Here is a 19,885-nt window from a genome sequence, read left to right as displayed (position 1 = left end):
CGAGAGCACTTCGATGCTTAGGTTCTAAGTAAGCAAAGATGACTGTTGGGATGAAGATCACTAAATAGCTGTTACAAGGAATGTAAAAAGATGGTTTTGTATCCTAGGAAATCAAGCATATTTTGACATAGATAGATAGGATTCCTACACGGAAAAAAGAGTTTCCCTCTCCAAATCTGCCTTAAGTCTTATAGCAGTTCTCAGCCTGTGTGACTGCTTTCTTGGAGGTCGAGAGGATTCACAAGAAACTTAGCTCCTCTGACCCCTGCCACCTACTGAATACACGTTTTTAAATGTTGTAGCCAGTTGTAGTGACTCTTCAAGAGTGAAACGTGCTAGTGGACATGTCTTTTTGCCAATATATTACTTTTGAATAACATCCTGTCCTTATGGACAGCCACATGGCAATAATGAGCATCCTTACAGAACTAGACGGCTGCACTAGAACGCTGGGTGTGGGCAGCGGGCCTGTGACACTTAGCTTCTCGCACTTTTCATGGCTGGTAAGGCCCATCGGCCTGTTTCACATCTTCTAACTAGTGTGTTAATCCCTGTGAGTTAGTTGCCTGTGACGGCTGCAACAAACTGGATGCCTACAACAGAAATGCATTCTCTTAGAGTTCCCTGGTAGCCTAGTGGTTAAGGATTCGGTATTGTCACGGCTGCGGCTTGGGTTTGATCCCTGGCCTGGGAACTTCCACATGCCATGGCATGGCCAAACAAACAAACAAAGGAATGTATTCTCTTGCAGCTCTGGAGGCCGGGACCAAAGTCAAGGTGTCTGCAGGGCTGAGTCCTTCTGGGGGAGGGTCTGGTCCAGGCCCCTCTCCCTCCTTCTGGGGGTGTCAGCCGTCCCTGAGGTTTCTTGGCTTGTGGACCCATCACTCGATCTCTGTGTCCAGCTTCACAAGCCCTCTTCTGTGTCTTTCTCTGTGTCCAAACTTCCCTCCCCTTACATGGATGCTGTCACTGGACTAAGCCCCACCCTCGCATCCTGCATAACCTCATCTTAACTGGTCACACCTGCAAAGACTCTGTACCCGAATAAGGTCACAGTCTCAGGTGCCGGGGGTTAGGAGCTGAGCAGGTCTTTTTTGGAAGACACGGTGTAACCCTGCCAGCCAGACCCTGTATTCTGCTGTTCTCATTCATTCATCCAACATAATTAATTGAGAGCCTACTATGTGCAGGGGCCTATTCTCGACTCTGTGGTGAGAACAGTGAAAAGGCAGGGTCTCTCCCCTCTTAGAACTTCCATTCTAATTGGGAGATTGGCCACCAGTAGAGCATCAGACATAAAGGTATGCATTTCAGGTAATGAAAGGAGAAAGTAAAGCAGGTGATAGGACAGAGATCCCGGGGCGGGTGTCGCTGAGGGCAGGCCCCGGAATCCCCACCTGGAACCTTCCTTCATGGAAGTTTACAGTCAGAGGGGACCAAGTGGTAAGTAATTGCAGAAATCCGGGTAACGGGATAACTGTGAGAATGCTTTGGGCGTAGGAACATGGATTCGATCCAGCCCAGGCGTTCCAAGCACAGGGCCTTGGATCCTGACACAACAGGATGCATTTATTTCCCCCACATGTTTTTCCAGGACCCTAAATGGTCCCTGGACCTATCTGTGACCAGCCGAGCTGTTCCATCTTGACCTCAAGTTTCAGAAAACATTCTTAGGGATATGGCTTCAGCATTATCAGCTCCCAGGCACAAAGCCTCAGATTAAACATTGTGGATGCCAGCTTTAATACGTTATTAAAGATGTTAAAAGCAATCAAACCACCACCAAAAAAAAAAAAAAAAAGCCCCAGGCACTGCATGTTCTGTTTCATCCTCGCACAGGTCTTGCCTTTTAGCCTGTTAACCTCTGTGTTCTGGGTCATCCGTGGTCCACCTGCAGAGGCCTGTGGACCAGCTCACCACCTCCTGCAAGCCAGCGGGATGGTGATGAGTGAGAGATTCAGGGATGCAGGCCCTGCCCCTCCTACTGACACAGAACCTGCATTTTAACCAGATTCCCAGGTGATTGGTTTGCACACTAATGATTGAGACCGTTGCCCCAGGTCCCCCTTGTGAACACTCTGTGTCTCTTCTTTGTAACAAAACCCTGCACATTTTGTGGAGAGGGGGTGAGGGTTTATATGGAGAGAGAGCCTGGACAGTCATCTTTGCAGGTCTTTTGGAGTTTGGGAGAATTTCTGCCTATTAAAAATTAGAGAGACCAAACCCATCAGTGGGTTAAGGGTCTGCAGTTCACTGTGTGTATAAATATTTTGAGTCCCTGGAAAAAAAGCTACAGGAAGTACTTCTTTCCGATGTTAATGTTAAGAAGACGTGTGGTGGCCAAGGGGGAGGGAGAGGGAGTGGGATGGACTGGGAGTTTGGGGTTAGTGGATCCAGACTGCTGCATTGGGAGTGGTTGAGTGATGAGACCTTATTGTATAGCACAGGGAACTGAGTCTAGTCACTTGTGATGGAGCTTAATGGAGGATAGGGTGAGAAAAATAATGTGGATATATTTATGGATGACTGGGTCACTTTGCTGTACAGCAGAAATTGACAGACATTGTAAATCAACTATAATAAAAAAAATCTTAAAAAAAAAAGAACATTTTCTCCTGAAGGAGACAACCTCTAGACAAGGAGGCCTGAGAACCACACCCGGTTTCCAGCAGGAGGTGAGCCAGGGCAAAGGCCAGCAACTTCCTAAGAACCCCTGTAAGCTTCAGTTGGTAGCATGAGATACTGCCATGTGGTCTGGGGCATTTTTCTTTCTAATTTCCTTTGCAGTTTAGAATTTGAATTTCAGCTTCCTGGCAGACCATGGTCCTGGGGTGATAAAATCCTAAGGAACACCTAGACTCACAATAAGAAACCATCACCAGGGCTGCAATTCCTCCTCCACCACTTATGACACAACCCACAGAGGCTGTTGGTAGCTTCTCTCCATAGATTTCAATGATGACTCATCAAAAACAAAACCAGCCCGTTTTATAAACATTCTGTACGTCTCTAGCTAAATGCTTTCAAGATACCCTGATCATTCCAGCACACTGGTCATTAGAAGAAAGATCTATAGCAGCTCATAGATTGCAAAAATGATTACCAAGCCAAAGTCTCCAAAAAAGATGATAAAAAATTATGCTCTGTGTTCCAGGCACACTTCTAAAGCCACAGTGTATAGGATGTCCATCTCCCAGAAGCTGGTACACAGTCCTCTTTAATAATGCTTATGGAATATAATATTCCTGCAAGATCTTTACAGTAGACTCCAGCTTAGAATGTAGCAAATTTTAGGCACCATAAAAGATGGTGTTTTCTCTCAATCGACAGGGTGGTGAATGTGTATTTTTCTACTCTCATGATCTTCCATAGAAAACAAACCAAATAAAAACAAATAAACCAATGGGACCTAATCAAACTTACAAGTTTTGCACAGCAAAGGAAACTGTTAAAAAAAAAAAAAAGAGAGAAACCCTATGGAATGGGAGAAAATAGTTTCAAATGATGCAACTGACAAGGGGTTAATCTCTATACAAAAAACTTTATACAACTCAACAGCAAAAAAACCAACAACCCAATTGAAAAATGGGTAGAAGACCTGAATAGACATTTCTCCAAAGAAAATATACAGATGGCCAACAGGCATATGAGAAAATGCTCAACATCACTAATTACTAGAGAAATGCAAATCAAAACTACAATGAGGTACCACCTCACACCTGTCAGAATGGCCATCAATAACAAATCAACAAACAAATGCTGGAGGGGGTATGGAGAAAAGGGAACCCTCTGGCACTGTTGGTGGGAATGTAATTTTGTACCACCACTATGGAAAACAGTATGGAGGTAACTTAGAAAACTATATATAGAACTACCATATGACCCAGCAATCCCACTCTTGGGTGTATATCTGGACAAAACTTTCCTTGAAAAAGACACATGCACCTGCATGTTCATTGCAGCACTATTCACAATAGCCAAGACATGGAAACAACCTAAATGTCCATCAACGGATGATTGGATTAGAATGTGGTATGTATACACAATGGAATACTACTCAGCCATAAAAAAGAACAAAATTTGCAGCAACGTGGATGGAACTAGAGATTCCCATACTAAGTGAAGTAAGTCAGAAAGAGAAAGAAAAACACCATATGATTTGACCTATATCTGGAATCTAATATATGGCACAAATGAACCTTTCCACAAAAAAAGAAACTCATGGACTTGGAGAACAGACTTGTGGTTGCCAAGGAGAATGGGAAGGGAGTGGGATAGACTGGGAGTCTGGGGTTAGTAGACGCAAACTATTGCATTTGGAGTGGATAAGCAATGTGATCCTTCTGTACAGCACAGGGAACTAGCTCCAGTCACTTGTGGTGGAACATGATGGAGGATCATGTGGAAAAAAGAAAAAATATATATACATATACATATATATGAATGGGTCAATTTTCTGTACAGTAGAAATTGACAGAACATTATAAATCAATTATAATAGAAAAAATAAAAATCTTTTAAAAAAAAGGAAAGAACCAATCTCTGGGTATCCATCCACACCAGGTCCACTGATTAAATACATTAATGTCGTGTATCAGACATATTGTTGAACAGCCAGAAGGAGAAAAATGACGGGAAAAAGAGGGTGAAAATAAACCACTGTGCATAGCAAGTAGCTAGGCTAAGAGTCAAATGCGTTTTTAAAGAACCATACCCAGCAATTACAGATCTGAGAATCTGTCCTGAAGAAATAAGCAGATATGTAAAGATACAGGAATAAGGAACAGGCAGCAGTTGGGTTTGTAATAGTGAAACATTGGAAAAACATAAGTATCCACCCCTATGGAAGAGTCATGTAATGGTGCAGCCCTCACAGGGCATAGGGCTCTGCAATTTTCAGAGTGTACCTGCCCTGACCCACAATGAGAGGCGTGACATGTTGTAAAACAGAAAAGGCAACCTGAGTAATACCCACATCTGACCCCACTTTGCTAGTACAGATTCATATTAGTAAATCCATAGAGGAGGCTCTGAAAGGACACATACCAATCTGTCAACAGTGATGATTCCTCCAGGGAAAGAAGGGTGAGGTCATACAGCTGACATTTGCAAGGAGCTTATGTACGTCTTGTTTGCCCTCACCTGCTTCATCTTTAAAGCAACCCTATATGTAGGCTCTATCGTTGACCCCACTGTACAGATGAGGAACAAAAAAGGATAGCGCGTTTGTGAGGATGTGGGATGCCTGGAGTGCGAACCCACTGAAGCCCCTGACGCTTGAGAATGTTTATCATTAACTGCTGAGCCTTGAAAACTGTCTGTAGATGAGTTTTTCCAGTAGGTATGTACTGTTATTGTAAACACTGCAAAAATATGAACTATTTAAACTTTTTTTCTATGAATCAGAGGATGGCAGTGCTGTAGGTGACTTAGTATGTAACTCAAAGACCCATGAAGTTCAAGAAGGTGGTGGAAATGAAATACATGGGCCAAGTGTTAAAATCCTGGCAACATCACCGTGGGACATCTTTGGCACATCAGCTGATACTCAACCTCAGAGTGAGGGAGACAATAGGGCCTGGTGGGGACTGTGACAGAGACAACAGGGCATGGCGGGGAATGTGACATGGAGACCATAGGGCGTGGTGGGGACTGTGACATGGAGACCACAGGGCGTGGCAGGGACTGTGACCTGGAGACAATAGGGCCTGGTGGGGACTGTGACCTGGAGACAATAGGGCCTGGTGGGGACTGTGACATCCGGGTGACTCAAGCCCCAACTACTTATTACTATGTGGGAATGTACATTCCATGTAGTCAGATTTTCCAATGCTTAAAAAGCCTCTAGAAGTGCAGAATATTTAATATAATCACCCTATTTTTCCCCAATTTTAAAAGTCATGGTACCATACATGTAACATAAAATTTACTATCTTAACCATTTTTAAGTGCACAATTCAGTGATGTGAAGTGCATTCATATTGTTCTGCAACTGTCAACACCACCCGTCTGCAAAACTGCCATCTTGCAGAACTGAAACTCATACCCATTAAACAGTAACTCCCCATGACCCCCTATCCCCTCCAGCCCCTGGCAACCACTGTTTCACTTTATCTTATCTTATTTTCTCTCCATTTTTCCCCACCTCAGCCTCTGGTAACCATCCTCTTATTATTATTTTTAAATAATAACTTTTTTTGTCTTTTTTTTTTTTTTTTCCATTTCTTGGGCCGCTCCTGTGGCACATGGAGGTTCCCAGGCTAGGGATCTAATCGGAGCTGTAGCCACCAGCCTATGCCAGAGCCACAGCAACGCAGGATCCGAGCCACATCTGCAACCTACACCACAGCTCACGGCAACACCGGATCCTCAACCCACTGAGCAAGGCCAGGGATGGAACCCGCAAGCTCATGGTTCCTAGTCGGATTCATTAACCACTGAGCCATGTCGGGAACTCCTAAATAATAATTTTTTTTTAAGCCTCTATATGGGCCACAGCAGGCCTGGGGGCTGGAATTAACCAGCCTGTTGCCAGAGGGGATTCTGACTTTCTCAGCTCACACTCACACAGCAAAGTGATTTGCCTGAAGTCAGACTCAGGTAGAGGTGGGGTGGGTTCCAGAACCCAGCTGTCCTGACTCCCAGACCAGTGTTCCTGGTACCACTTCCGCCCTGGCCTCGGGAGCCTCCTGCCGGAAGGGACGTGCGTAATCAGAGGGGGCGATGGGGGCCTTTCCTTGGAGCAGCTGCCCTGCCTCACCACAAGTTCGGGGAGGGGTCCTGGGTCTTCCTCCTCCAGCTCCAAGGTGGTAACGACCCATCACCTCCTGCATCGCTGGAGAGCCTGGCGCTCTCCCTGGAACTCACAGTGACCGCCCCGAGGAGGAGGGTGCTGGCCATGCTGGGGGACGGGGACAGCACGTGACGTGCCTTCTCTTCCTCATCCTCACAACAGCCTCCAGTGCTTAGTGCCCAATCTCGTAATAACTGCAGAGTCGGTTCTGAACCGTGGGGCAGGGGATACCCAAGGATTTTACACTTTCATGTGGCTCATGAGATGATTTCGGAGCCTATGAAGACACAGCACTAAAGATCGTTGCCTATCGTGTGCCAGCACCTGCTCTGCAGACACGCCCATAGTTGTCAAATCCCCGAGGACGTTAGCACCTCTCTCTGCCTCCATCATGCTGAAATCGCTGGTGAGAAAGGCTCCATCTGGCGCAGTTGGGTCTTTGATGCCTCTTTGTCTGCTCATCTCCCTCGTAACAGAGACAGAGACGCAGATCTCAGGGGCAGAGATTCTCAGACAAGGGAATACGGATAGGGCTTAAAGTGTGGTTTCGTTTGTGTGTATTTTACAGTTAGCACCTATTTATTATAAGTATGGCTGGTTTCTGGCCATGTTCGTTTCTATTCAGGAAATGTGTTTTAAAAACATTCATTATGGAGTTCCCGTTGTGGCTCAGCAGTAACGAACCCAACTCGTATCCATGAGGATGCAGGTTCAATCCCTGGCCTTGCTCAGTGAGTTAAGGATCCAGCATTGCTGTGGCTGTAGTGTAGGTCACAGATATGGCTCAGATCTGGTGTGGCTGTGGCTGTGGAATAGGCTGGGAGCTGCAGCTCCCATTCAACCCCTAGCCTGAGAATTTCCATATGCCACATGTGGGGCCCTAAAAAGAAAAAAAAAAATCAATTAGTGAATTGATCACAAGAATTACAGGAAAGAAAGGCTCACTGGGGGCTGCCAAACCTTGCAATGGCTGTGGGTGTGTGACTGCCTCCCCTCGGCTGCCCTGTGCTCATACACCCGAAATGACAAGTCCGCTGTTTGGAATTCCCTGAAGAAGAAAATCGTGTGCAAATCTGTGGGCCAGCTCCGCACGCTCGATTGGCGATGTCCACAGATTCGTGTTCTGAGTACACATAAAACATCGTCTGCAATTCTCCGCAGTCTTTCAAGACTCTAAAAGGCCACGTCTCCCTACTAATGTATTTTGTGCCAACCAAATATTGACAGGGCTCAAAAAAATTCAAAATTGCAATCCAGCCTCTGAGTAAAGTATATTCTCACCTGGTCGCCTGAGAAACTGAATTCCAGTCCCCACCTTTGTGTGGTTAGTAGGAGCATCGTTTTCTTGTTGGAAGCCCCTGACAACATTGACCTTAAGAATACAGATGAGGTTAATTAGTAGGCAGATAGAAACTGCCTGAAGTCACACCAATCTTCTAAAATTAGAAAGAGGATAAAGGGAACTGCATTCGATTTTGATAACCATAATTTCTTGTTCTTGACATCTCAATTCATAATCACCACTTCCATTCTGTGACCAGAGAACTAACCAGAGAACTCTGATGCGGTGTTACCAATGGAAGGGACCCTTAAAACTCTAAAATGGGACAGTTACGTTAGCAGAACACAGTAAGTGGGAACTCAAACTGTCCCATCAGGAAAAGCACAACCGTATTTATATGTACACCGCAACATAGCGCCAAATGTTAACTGGTGGTAGGATTTGCGTGGGCTCTCTTTGCTTTTTTTATTTTCCCCTAATTTTTAGACTTTATCATCCAGTAATCAATAAAATAATAGAACTTGGTACTTCATATTTACATAATGCTTTATGCTGAGAATTATTTATTTTATTTTTTAATTTTTATTTTTGTCTTTTTGCTATTTCTTTGGGCCGCTCCCGTGGCATATGGAGGTTCCCGGGCTAGGGGTCGAATCGGAGCTGTAGCCACTGGCCTACGCCAGAGCCACAGCAACACGGGATCCGAGCCGCGTCTGCAACCTACACCTCAGCTCATGGCAACGCCGGATCGTTAACCCACTGAGCAGGGGCAGGGACCAAACCCGCAACCTCATGGTTCTTAGTCGGATTCGTTAACCACTGCACCACAACGGGAACTCCAGAATTATTTATTTATAATTTTTATCTCAATAATTTCCCCCTCTCAAAAACGGTAACAATAACGAAACATGTACTGTTGCAATAGAAAGAGGTAAGCCCTCCGGCAGGTGTCAAACCAACACAAAATACTGTGTGTGTGTGTGTGTGTGTGTGTGTGTGTGTGTGTGCGCGCGCGCGCACGCACGCGCGTGCACAGCTTAATCGTGTGCCTGTGTTGACATCCTACTTCCTTCATTTTTACTGCCACCGAGCACGTCACTCTAGGAATAAAGGGCAGTTTATCGTTCGCCTAGTGATGGCCATTTAGATTATTTCCAGTAATTTGCTATTATCTAGAAGAAAAAAAAGATGCTGTGGTTCTGAACATCCACCTGCACCTTGAAATTTTCCCTGCAGGAGTTCCTGGCGTGGCTCGGCGGGTTGAGAACCTGACCTAGAGTCCATGAGGACGTGGATTTGATCCCCAGCCCTGCTCAGTGAGTTAAGGTGGCTTTGCCACAAGCTGCAGCTTGAATCCACTGTTTCCACGGCTGTGGTGTAGGCCTGCAGCTGCAGCTCCAGTTCAACCCCTAGCCCGGGAAATTCTATATGCCATGGATGCAGCCATAAAAAGAATGAATGAATGAATAAATAAATAAATTTTAAGAAAGAAAAAAAATCCCTGGAACAGGTTTCAGCTTGGTTCGTGGGCATCTCTGGCCCTATCAGAGACGCCACAAGACCAAACATGTTCATAATAATCCAAGACACTATTTGCCTATGGTGCCGTGTGATATTAACATGATGCCAAACATTGGTGTCAAAACTGGTGGTGCCTCAGCACCAGTGGAGGCCGTGGGACCAACCCCTCCAGCGCTGTGTTGCCAGGCAGGTGCAGGGAAGGAAGGGAGGGAGGAAAGAAAAAGAAGGAAGGAGAGAGGGAGGGAGGAAGAAAAAAATCTGATCTCGGAGTTCCCGTCGTGGCTCACTGGAAATGAATCTGACTAGCACCCATGAGGGCACAGGTTCAATCCCCAGCCTTGCTCAGCAGGTTAAGGATCCGGCCTTGCCGTGAGCTATGGTGTAGGTGGCAGACGTGGCTTGGATCCCGCGTTGCCGTGGTTGTGGTGTAGGCTAGCAGCCACAGCTCAGCTCCAATTCAACCCCTAGCCTGGGAGCCTCCTTATACCAGGGGTGCGGCCCTAAAAAGAACCCTCCCCCCAAAAAATCTGGTCTCAATGAAGTAATTTGTGAATTCACTTAGTAACGAAATCACTTGAGGATGGATGAGGCAGGAAATACTACTAATTTGTCGCTTTGTTGCACTCATGTGTGTCGTTTACATGCTCTGTGTCTCGAGGTGGGAAGCCTTCGTGAACCCACTGCTGCCCATCAGCTAGAGTGTTTGTCTCAAAGAAAAGCATCGTGTGATTAACACGGTTGACAGCATTTATTCGTAGGGATGACTACCAACCATGGTTTTCTGGGGTTGGGCATTTTATGGACCGTTCTTTGCCAATGAACAGAGGGAGGCCACCGCTTCCAGAAAAACGATGGACAGTGTCACGTTACTGGCAATGAAATTGAAGCTTTCCAGCAAAAATTAGAAGTTTGGAAAACTTGGGTAAATAGTATGAGCTTGACAGCTTCCCAATATGTAAAGATTTTTTGATGCTATCAGTGGAGATATTACTGCACGTGATTTTTTGATTCTGTAGAATGAACCATGTCAACATTTGGAAGATCTGCCCAATTCAACAAGCTGAGTTTCCTACTGGGTAACGCATCGTGGTCTCAGATCTAGCACAGGCGAGAGTCAGTTGATTTGGACGTAAGAGACGCCAACAGTTAATGTAACAGAGTAAGGAAAGTGCATTCATTTTGCCTCCAGATTCCACGTGGCGAGTGACTGTTAAGAAAAGACCCCTTGTCGGGTTTTGGTGTCACGTGAAAGAAGAATATTCACAAGTATCTGTTCCAGGCTCTGAACTCGTCCCCCTTTCCATATACAGGCCTGTGTGTGGCCAGAATTGCTTCATATGCTTTCACCAAACGACAGACCGAATTCGGAATCAGAGAGGAGACTCTGGCAGTCTGCTTTTAAGCCGACTGTTTAAGAGATGTGCAAAAACCTAAAACAGTGCCATCTTCAAACAGAATGGAATTTTTAAAAATATGTTTCTTTTTCATAGACATGATTTATATTAAGGTGTAATGGGTTTATCGTTTTTAATGAATCGAGAAATATGGTTAAAAGTTTTCAGTCTCGGAGTTCCCATTGTGGCTCAGCGGTAATGAACCTGACTAGTATCCTTGAGGACTCAGGTTTGATCCCTGGTCTCGCTCAGTGGGTTAAGGATCCGGCATTGCCATAAGTTGTGGTGTCACAGACAGGGCTCAGATCTGGCGTGGCTGTGGCTCTGGTGTAGGCCGGCAGCTGCAGCTCTGATTCAACCCCTAGCCTGGGAATCTCCATGTGCCACGGGTGTGGCCCTAAAAAATAAAATAAAATAAAATTTCCCAGTCTTAATTTCTAACATGGTAAGTGAGCATCAGTCAATAGAATCACATAAGCAAAAGCTCTTTGGGTTCTAGGTGAAGTTTACAAGTGCAAAGCCATTCTGAGAGCAAGCAGTCCAACTGCCATTCTAGGATTTATACCTAAAATCCGGGGACAGGGTGAGCGAACACCAGCCCACCCAGACAGTCCAATCCGGCAGCACCCCCTATCCCCACCCAGCACACCCTCCCTCATGAATTCACCTGCTCCGACTCTGCACTAGGAGGCCACACGTGCCACGCCTCTGCTTTCTACTGAGGCCACTTGGGGGTAAGGGCAGGAGAAAGGGAAAGATGGGGACAGGGTTTGGTTTGCGACAGTCAAATCCAGGCTAACCTGGGCTCATCAAACAGGATTCCACAAGGTACTGGGATAAAGTGAGTTTGCCTCTAATTAGGAAGCTTCACAACACTACGTGGCAAACAAAACAAAACCAAGAAAATCCTCCAAACACCAAGGAATGGGTGCCAAGCAAGGCTTTGACTTTCAGAAGCAGAGCCTGCGAGAGGACTGGGGGCTTCCGTTTACTGTCACACCCCAGAGCCTGTGCAAGTACCTGGCCCGGAGCAAATATCAGGTCACCAGCACTGGCCCCGGGCGCTGCGTGCACAGGGCACCATTCACCACGGCTGGGAAAGCAGAGACGCTGGCAGGTGGGCACAGTGGCTGTGCCGTCTCGGTGCCAGGCCACCCCTGCACTTCCTCATTCACCCTCACGAGCACCAGGTCAGGGAAGAACAGGGATCAGCTCCATTTTCAGGTGAAGAAAACGAGCTTAACGAGGTGAAGTCAGAGCCCTTAAAGCCCGGATGCCAGAGCAGCTGAATCTGAGTCCCAGGGGTGGCGTCCGTCCGCGCGTGGGGCTTTTTGCCGCCCTCAAGAAGGGTCCAACCTGAGCGAAGGTGAGGACGAGGCCAAGCGCAGAGCCCAGGTCCCAGCCGGGTGCGGATGCTGAGCGACCATCTTGACGCCCACCTGCTGAACCCCGGCTTTGGCCTGAGCCCCCCACCCCTCTGCCCACCCACCCAGCACCTGAGGAAAGCGGACCAAGCGGGCAGAACCCACAAGCCTTGGCTCCATCCACTGTGAGTGCAGAGGGAACAAGCCCATACTTTTCTCAACTCGATTCCTGTCTGTATTCCCAGCGGGTGCAGGGGACGGGGGTGGGGGCGGCGGGCTTAGCCCTTCCCTCCCGCTCAGGTTTGCCCACACTGTCTTTGACATTCGCAATTGAGGAGAATCGTTAGGAAACGTGCCGATACAAACCCAAGCGTGTGTGTGCTCGGTCAACGAGTTGTAAGTCCCTTTAGTCAGTCCTGCTACTCCCCGAAACAGACCGTGACCCTCAACCCCTCCTTCATCTCTACCAAAGCCCCCCCCCCGACGCAGCTCCCAGCTGCAGCCCGTCTCACTCAGTCCGTCCCTCCTTTATCCTCCCAGGGGCAGAGCTCAGTTCTGCACACCTGTGCCGGTAGATCCCCTGCCAGCTTCTGGGTACCCGTCCGGGCTCACCTGCAGCGTCAGCATCAGCAGCCTCAGGAGAAGGGACAGTAGGAGAGGGGGTCCTGGAGCTCCTGCCCCAGTGGAGACGCCTGGGATGACCCAGAGCCTGTGGGTGGTGGCAGGTCCTCCCCCGGTGGGATCCACCCTTCCCAGCCGGCCTTCTCCTCCAGCCACTCTGGGTCACTGTGCCCCAGACACGCTCAACTCTCCCCTCCTGCTCTCTGGCCTTTTTTGTGTTGATCAGATGGGGCGGTGGAGCCTTAAGCTCATAAGCCAGGGCGGAATTCTTAGGAAGGGAGCGGAGGAAAATAAAACGGCAGCAGCCACAGGAGCAGCAGGCAGGAGGTGGGGGCTCTGACCCCAGCAGATTAGGGCTCAGTCAGAGGAAGGTGAAACCAGCCTCTGTGAGGAAGTAGGGGCTGGGTTTCCAAAATCAGTGGAGTGGCCGGTGATGCTTCCCTCTAGCAGGTATTTTAATGCCTGTTTCCTATAGTCCCTGTCCTTTGAAACCAAAGAACTGGAAGAAGACTCCAGGGAAGAATCAATTTATTAAAGGAAAAAAAAAAAAAAAGAAAGAAAAGAAAAAAAGTCATCTGGTTTCTGTACCAACCTGGGGGTCTTTGCATTAGCATTCTGCAAAAAAAGACAAGCTGAGATTCTATCAGAGCAATACCTATGCTTGCAATGACCAAGTTTAAAACCAAATCTGATGGCATCTGTTAGCCCTCCTTACCTTAAGACACTGCCTTTTATCACATCACCTTGTTTAAAATAGTAAACAGGAGTTCCCTTGTGGTGCAGTGGGTTAAAGGTTGCCACTGCAGTGACTCGGCTTGGATCCCTGGCCCTGGAAATTCAGAATGCTGCGGGTGCAGCCCCCCAAAAATAAAGAAATAAAAATTTTAAAAACAAAAGATAAAATAGTGAACAGTTCTTTAGCAGATAAAATAAAAGATGGACTTTCTTGTCTCACTGTAGATTCACAATTCTGAGAGGGTGATGCACATTTTTTTTGCTTGCTTTTTCTAGGGCCGCACCCGTGGCATATGGAGGTTGCCAGGCTAGGGGTATAATCGGAGCTGTAGCTGCCGGCCTACACCACAACCACAGCAATGCCAGATCCAAGCCGCGTCTGCAACCTACACCACAGCTCACGGCCACGCCGGATCCTTAACCCACTTCGCGAGGCCAAGCATCGAAGCTGAGACCTCATGGTTCCTAGTCGGATTTGTTAACCACTGAGCCGTGACGGGAACTCCTTGATGCACATTTTAATTTGAAAAGTTTATAACCTGAATCCAGATTAATAGCTTGTTATGGAAAAGAATAACATGCAATTTTAAGGTCTCTATTTCTTATGCATAAAGGGAAGAATAATAATTATCAATTTTACAACTTTGCGTTTATTTTCCGAGTGGATTTTTTATTCCATGGAAGTCTCATCGTAAAAGTTGCTTAAGTTAGAGTCACTAACTCAGAATTTGTAGGTCAGCTAAAGCGAAACCATGTGGAATGTTTGTGACAGAGAAAAGATGCAGGTCGTGCCCCGACAGTGACAGTGACAGTGTTGACCAAGAAAGATAGTGTGTTGACTTCCAGAGATCTTGAGAGGGGCCGGGGAATGTTAGTGATGGATTCCGCTTCTATGTTTAAAGAAATTGGCTTTCTAATGAATTAAAAACAACCCAATTGTCAACATCCTCAAGCACTTAAAACTGAGCAAGAAGCCAGTTTCCCACAAGGCAGTTCTTCTCAGTGAGGCTGTGACTCAGTCAGCTGGTGGGCTGGGCTTCGCCTGCCACAGGGCTTAGGTGAGTCAGAGCTGGAAAATGCCAAGGTTCCCTTTCTGTCCTGCAGGGTCCAAGATTCCAGGGAGGACAGTGTGCTGTCACGTCCTTCGACGTGCAGTAATACCTTATGGCCACAAGGTGGCAGCTCCCAGCGCCATGTGAGCCGATAAAGGACAGCGCTGGGGACAGCGGTTACTTGATTGAAAGGAAGACAAGGGTTACAATTAATTATAGTTTCACCTTGGGTGTTGGGGGTGCCCAAACCACCTCAAGTTCTCGGTATTTTTTTTATAATGATAAACACATCCTGAGTGCTTCTAAGCAAGGATTCATTTTGTTTTGAATTACCCGTGTCAGTCCTGCAAATGCCAGACACTCTGCAAGTTTCATTTTCAGGGCTGCTAGTCAAAGGTAACCTAAACGTGTTCATTTTCCATCGTTGCTGGGGGAAGCATGTTGTCTGGAGGGTTTCTACTTGCCCAGGAAGTGGTGAATAGTGCCTTTAACTGAGAGTAAAAAAAAAAAAAAGTGGGAGTTCCCATCGTGGCGCAGTGGTTAACGAATCCGACTAGGAACCATGAGGTCGAGGGTTCGGTCCCTGCCCTTGCTCAGTGGGTTAACGATCCGGCGTTGCCGTGAGCTGTGGTGTAGGTTGCAGACGCGGCTCGGATCCCGCGTTGCTGTGGCTCTGGCGTAGGCTGGTGGCTACAGCTCCGATTCAACCCCTAGCCCGGGAACCTCCATATGCCGCGGGAGCGGCCCAAGAAATAGCAACAACAACAACAACAAAAAAAAAAAAAAAAAAAAAAAGTAAATTCACAACATTCTAGAAAGACACCAGCAGTTGGGAGCAGACACCTCAGGATTCCTCAAAGTGGCAGAACTGGCCCTGTTGCCCCGAGGCCCAGTGTCCCCCGTCCCTCCCCACCCGTGGTGAGGAGTCAGGGGTGGGGTTGGCCGCCTTCCTTGGGTCTCACTGGCGGTTAGAGCTGATCCCACCTTCCTGGTTGCAGACGGAGGGGATGCTTGCTTTCCATGTCAGGAAGTCACTGGGTTGGATTTTTCCAGTGAGTGGAGTGGGAGCTTCCTGAGAATCGCAGGTAACACAAGAGCATCCCTGCAAGACGAGATGCCATGGCGCCCCATTCTGGCTGGGACCCCTGCCTGGACGGTGGCCGGCTGGCTGGGCCCTGTGCCCAGCTGGGAGGGAGGGCGAGGTGGCAGACAGCAAGACTCGACGGAATTTCTCATGTGGGTCCCGTCTCCCTGGAAGCAGGGAGGGGCCGGGTACTCCCGCCTGCCTCTCCAGAGGGATGCTGCTGGTGGGAGGCAGAGGGCACCTCCCAGGCCTGGAGAGAGGTCCCAAGATGGGTGTTTGGATGCCTCAGCCCCAGCCACAGCCTCGCCCCTCGCTGCACTGGGTGGGAGCGGGAGAGAAGAGGAGAGAGGCCGTGTCTTCAGAGTCACAGGAGAAGTCTGAGAAACAAAAACAAAAGCAACCCAGGGATGGGCTGTGCTTCCCGAAACAGGCACGGGGCTCGCAGCAGCCCAGAGAACCAGGCGTTAACATGAGGTCTGGGTCGTGAGCGTGGCGGTGTTCCCTGCATGGTTCTTTCAACTTTTCTGTATGTTCAAAATTTTTTTGCAATATGTTGGGAAAAAAATAACCATTTAAGTGAATCTGACTTCAGCAGGAAAAAATTCAATTTATCATTAAGTGTAATTTTTCTGGCGTGTCTGATACTGTGTATCTAGTGGTTTCTAACGTGTGAGAGAGAACACATCTGAGTGTGTTGGACTTCAGCTGAAGATAAAATAATTCATCATTTGTGTCTCCTGATTTATTTTCAGTGACTCAGAAATGTTGTCTCTTCTCTGGAGGCTTTAGCAGTCACACAGGGTTGATCAGAAAGTGTGGTTCCTTATGTTTTAGTATATAAAGTTAGCCACCCAAGAACTAGCCAGAAAATGTCCTTTGAGAGTTTTTTTTCTTTTTAGGGCCACACCCATGGCATATGGAAGTTCCCAGGTTAGAGGTCGAATTGGAGCTGCAGCTGCCAGCCTACACCACAGCTCACAGCAACACCGGATCCGTAGCCCACCGAGTGAGGCCAGGGTTGGAACCTGTGTCCTCACGGATGCTAGTCGGGCTCTTTACCGCTGAGCCATGACGGGAACTCCCCCTTTGAGAGATTTTAATCTCTTGTTCCAATTTGTTCAACTAATCCTTGTAGATGAGCAATTGGGGAGGGAAATGCTGCCAAATGTAACAGATTGGAGCGTTTTTTTGCTCCAAGTTATTCTAATGCTAATAATATAGACAGTAGAATTACCCAGCTCTTTCTTTAGTTGTTTATGTGTGTAAATTTTATGCTTTTTTTTAGACAGAAGAAGGAAGGAGATAAGGAGAGTGAGTTGAGGCACTTTGTCTTCCCACATCAAAACCTTCCTGTGGAAGGGAAAATAAATATCTTTTAAAAATCAGAACATTTTATTTATTTTCTTTTTTTAGGGCCACACCTGCAGCATATGGAAGTTCCCAGGCTAGGGGTTGAATCAGAGCTGCAGCTGCTGGCCTACAGCACAGCCACAGCAACGCCAGATACTTAACCCCCTGAGCAAGGCCAGGGATCGAACCTACGTCCTCGTGGACGCTATGTCAGGTGCCTAACCCCCTGAGTCACAATAAGAACTCCTAATTAGGACATTTTCAGTTAAACTTGGTAGATTCTTTACTTCATTATTGCATAGACCCATTAGCAAAAAGCATTGCATTCCAGAATTTAGAAAATGGAACAACCCAAGAAAAGAGCCAAGCCTTCCTTTTCCTTCTTTATTAAGGCGACATCTCCAGGGCGATGAGTTTAGAGGAAAAGCTTGGTGACAGGAAGCAGTGACCCTTCCAAACTTGCCAAAGTGTTGGATGAAGTGTGTGAAAAAGTCACTGAAGGCAGGGAGAGTTCTCTGCACGTGGACTGGAAAAAGCGAAGAGTGTAAGAAAAACGTACTGGAGGCAGCCTCTACTCAGCGCTCAGCTGTAGCACAGGCCATCGGAGCCAAAACGCACTCAGGTGAGTCGCCTTTTCCTTTTTTAAACTGAAGTATAGTTGATGCACAGTATCAATGGAATTGTGAGCCACGATTTTAAAGCTTATATCCCCTTGGGAGTTACTATAAAATGCAGGCTGTCTTCCCTGTGTTGTCCCTATGTCCTTGTAGGTTACTGTAATTTTTTATTGCACAAGGTACGAATTTGTTTTTGAATTGGCCAGAGAAGAGGGATGGAGTGAGGAGGTGCCAGGGATGGAGCGGGTAGAAGCGCGGATCGCAGCTTGCGTCCCACGTGACAGTTGGTACCGCCCCTCCCCCACCTCTAGGCTGCCCCTCCCCCTTCCTTGTCGCCTCGGGGAGCCGCTGCTGCTTTGTTCTCTGCGTCTGCGAGGTTGCTTCTTTTCCTCTTAATACGCACTAGTTTGTACTATTTCTTAGATTCCACATATCAGTGGAAACCATACAGGATTCGTCTCTCTCTGACTTATTTCACTGAGCATAACGCCCTTCAGGTCCGCCCCCCTGGCTGCAAAGGGCAACATTTCATGCTTTTTTATGGCTCAGTAGTAACCTGTTCTTGAGGCAAAGAGCCAGCTAAGTGCCTCAAAGCCCCAGAGACAGTAGACAGAGGTAAGCCAGAGGCCGTGCCAGTGGCCAAGGCACCAGGAGGGACTGGCCCTGCAAGGGAAACGCCGTCAACGCGGCCATTTCAACCTTGTGGACCTTAAAGGCAGGGTTCTCGAACTTAAACCTCCGAGGATCTTGTCAACGTGCAGACTTTGATTCTGTAGGGGGGTCAGCGATTCCCTCCACCGGGTGTGGTGGGACCGCAGGACGCTGCGAGCCGGGTCAGGAAGACCGGATGCTGCCAGAAGAGGTTTCGGCGCCCTCTTGTGGACAAGAAAATAGCACCATCCAAAATCATCTATTTTCCGTACACACCAATGACGTAAAACCTCCAGCACAGCTTTCATACTATCACAAAATTCTGTTACAAACAAGACAACAGGCCCCCAAAGAGTTGCTTATGCGCAGCTCCACTTCGCCAAGCTAATACAAGTTTCGGCTCTCCCAGAAGGGAAATTTCAAGCCAGTATACCGATCAGGAAGCGCCGGGGCAGCACTTGAGCCGCCTGTCTGATGGATCCCTGCCGACGGGCCCCTAAGGAAGGCGGCCTGGCCACAGCCGGTCTGTTCCTGGCTGGCGTCGCTTTCTTGTCCAGCCCCTCCTGCTCTAAAGGTCCATTCTGTGCAGCTCCTCAGAGTTGCTGTCTGCTGGACCAGAGGCTGTGGATTCATGAATCACTGAATAGAGCCAGGAAGACTAAATTTGCTCAGTGAATGTGTCTTTTAATCCCCGCCCCAGATTATTTTTTAAAATTGCTTCTATTTGGTAGCCTTGAGAGCGGGCAGCTCATTGTCAGAAGCGAATTCGGAGAGAGGGGCCAAAAGCCTTTCAGAATGCCCACAGCAGCAGCTGCTTTCCCAGGCCCTCTCCTAACAGGGGACGGACCCAAAGACCGGTGCTCACTCTGGAAGTGAGCTGAGGTGTGCTTTACTTTCATCACGTTGCTTTAATGTCACTGAATTTCCATCTGCTTCCCTAAGCACCTTTTGGAGGTAATAGGAGGAAGAGAGACTCAAATGCACAGTCAGGGCAGCTCCCAGGCACGGCTGTTGCCATGTATGCTGCTTAGTATTAAGAGGCGTCCTCAGCAGAGTTCTGAACTAACTAGAGGGAAATGGCAAACTCTGAAACAGAACTGCATGAAAAGCAAGCAAATCAGGAGTTCCTACCATGGTGCAGCGGGTTAAGTCTCCGGCTGGAGAGTGGCTCAGGTCGCTTCGGAAGCGCAGATTCAATCCCCAGCCTGGTGCAGGGGGTTGAAGGATCTGGGGTTGTTGCAGCTGTGGCTCAGATTCAGTCCCTGGCCTGGGATCCCATATGCCTCAGGGGCAGCCATCAAAAGAAAAGGAAAAAAAAAAAAGAAAAAAGCAAGTAAATCAAAACCATGCCAGAAAAATCCAGACAATATTTTTCTAGTGTTTAATCTCAAGGAAGGAAAAAACATCTAGATTCACAAAAC

At 47.6% G+C, this 19,885-nt stretch overlaps 1 protein-coding gene across 1 annotated transcript in view; it reads right to left on the bottom strand.

Annotated features, from left to right (window-relative positions):
- LOC106506737 (cadherin-like protein 26) overlaps positions 1-10,681 on the bottom strand; it is a 39,107-nt gene extending 28,426 nt beyond the window's left edge. The window contains 6 exon segments of the mRNA XM_085003183.1: positions 3,299-3,384; positions 4,540-4,593; positions 5,341-5,363; positions 6,756-6,856; positions 8,109-8,165; positions 10,670-10,681. Of these exon segments, the coding sequence (XP_084859309.1) occupies positions 3,299-3,384; positions 4,540-4,593; positions 5,341-5,363; positions 6,756-6,856; positions 8,109-8,165; positions 10,670-10,681 (333 nt within the window).
- Between the last annotated feature and the right edge of the window lie 9,204 nt (positions 10,682-19,885).

This window comes from Sus scrofa, chromosome 17 (assembly GCF_054392235.1).
Source record: "Sus scrofa isolate SSC_HxYL_T2T_F1_AM1 chromosome 17, Sscrofa_HxYL_maternal_Yorkshire_Landrace_v2.0, whole genome shotgun sequence".
Classification (NCBI taxonomy): domain Eukaryota; kingdom Metazoa; phylum Chordata; class Mammalia; order Artiodactyla; family Suidae; genus Sus; species Sus scrofa.
Note: the sequence above shows the minus strand (reverse complement) of the source record. Positions and strands in the feature narration are given on the sequence as shown.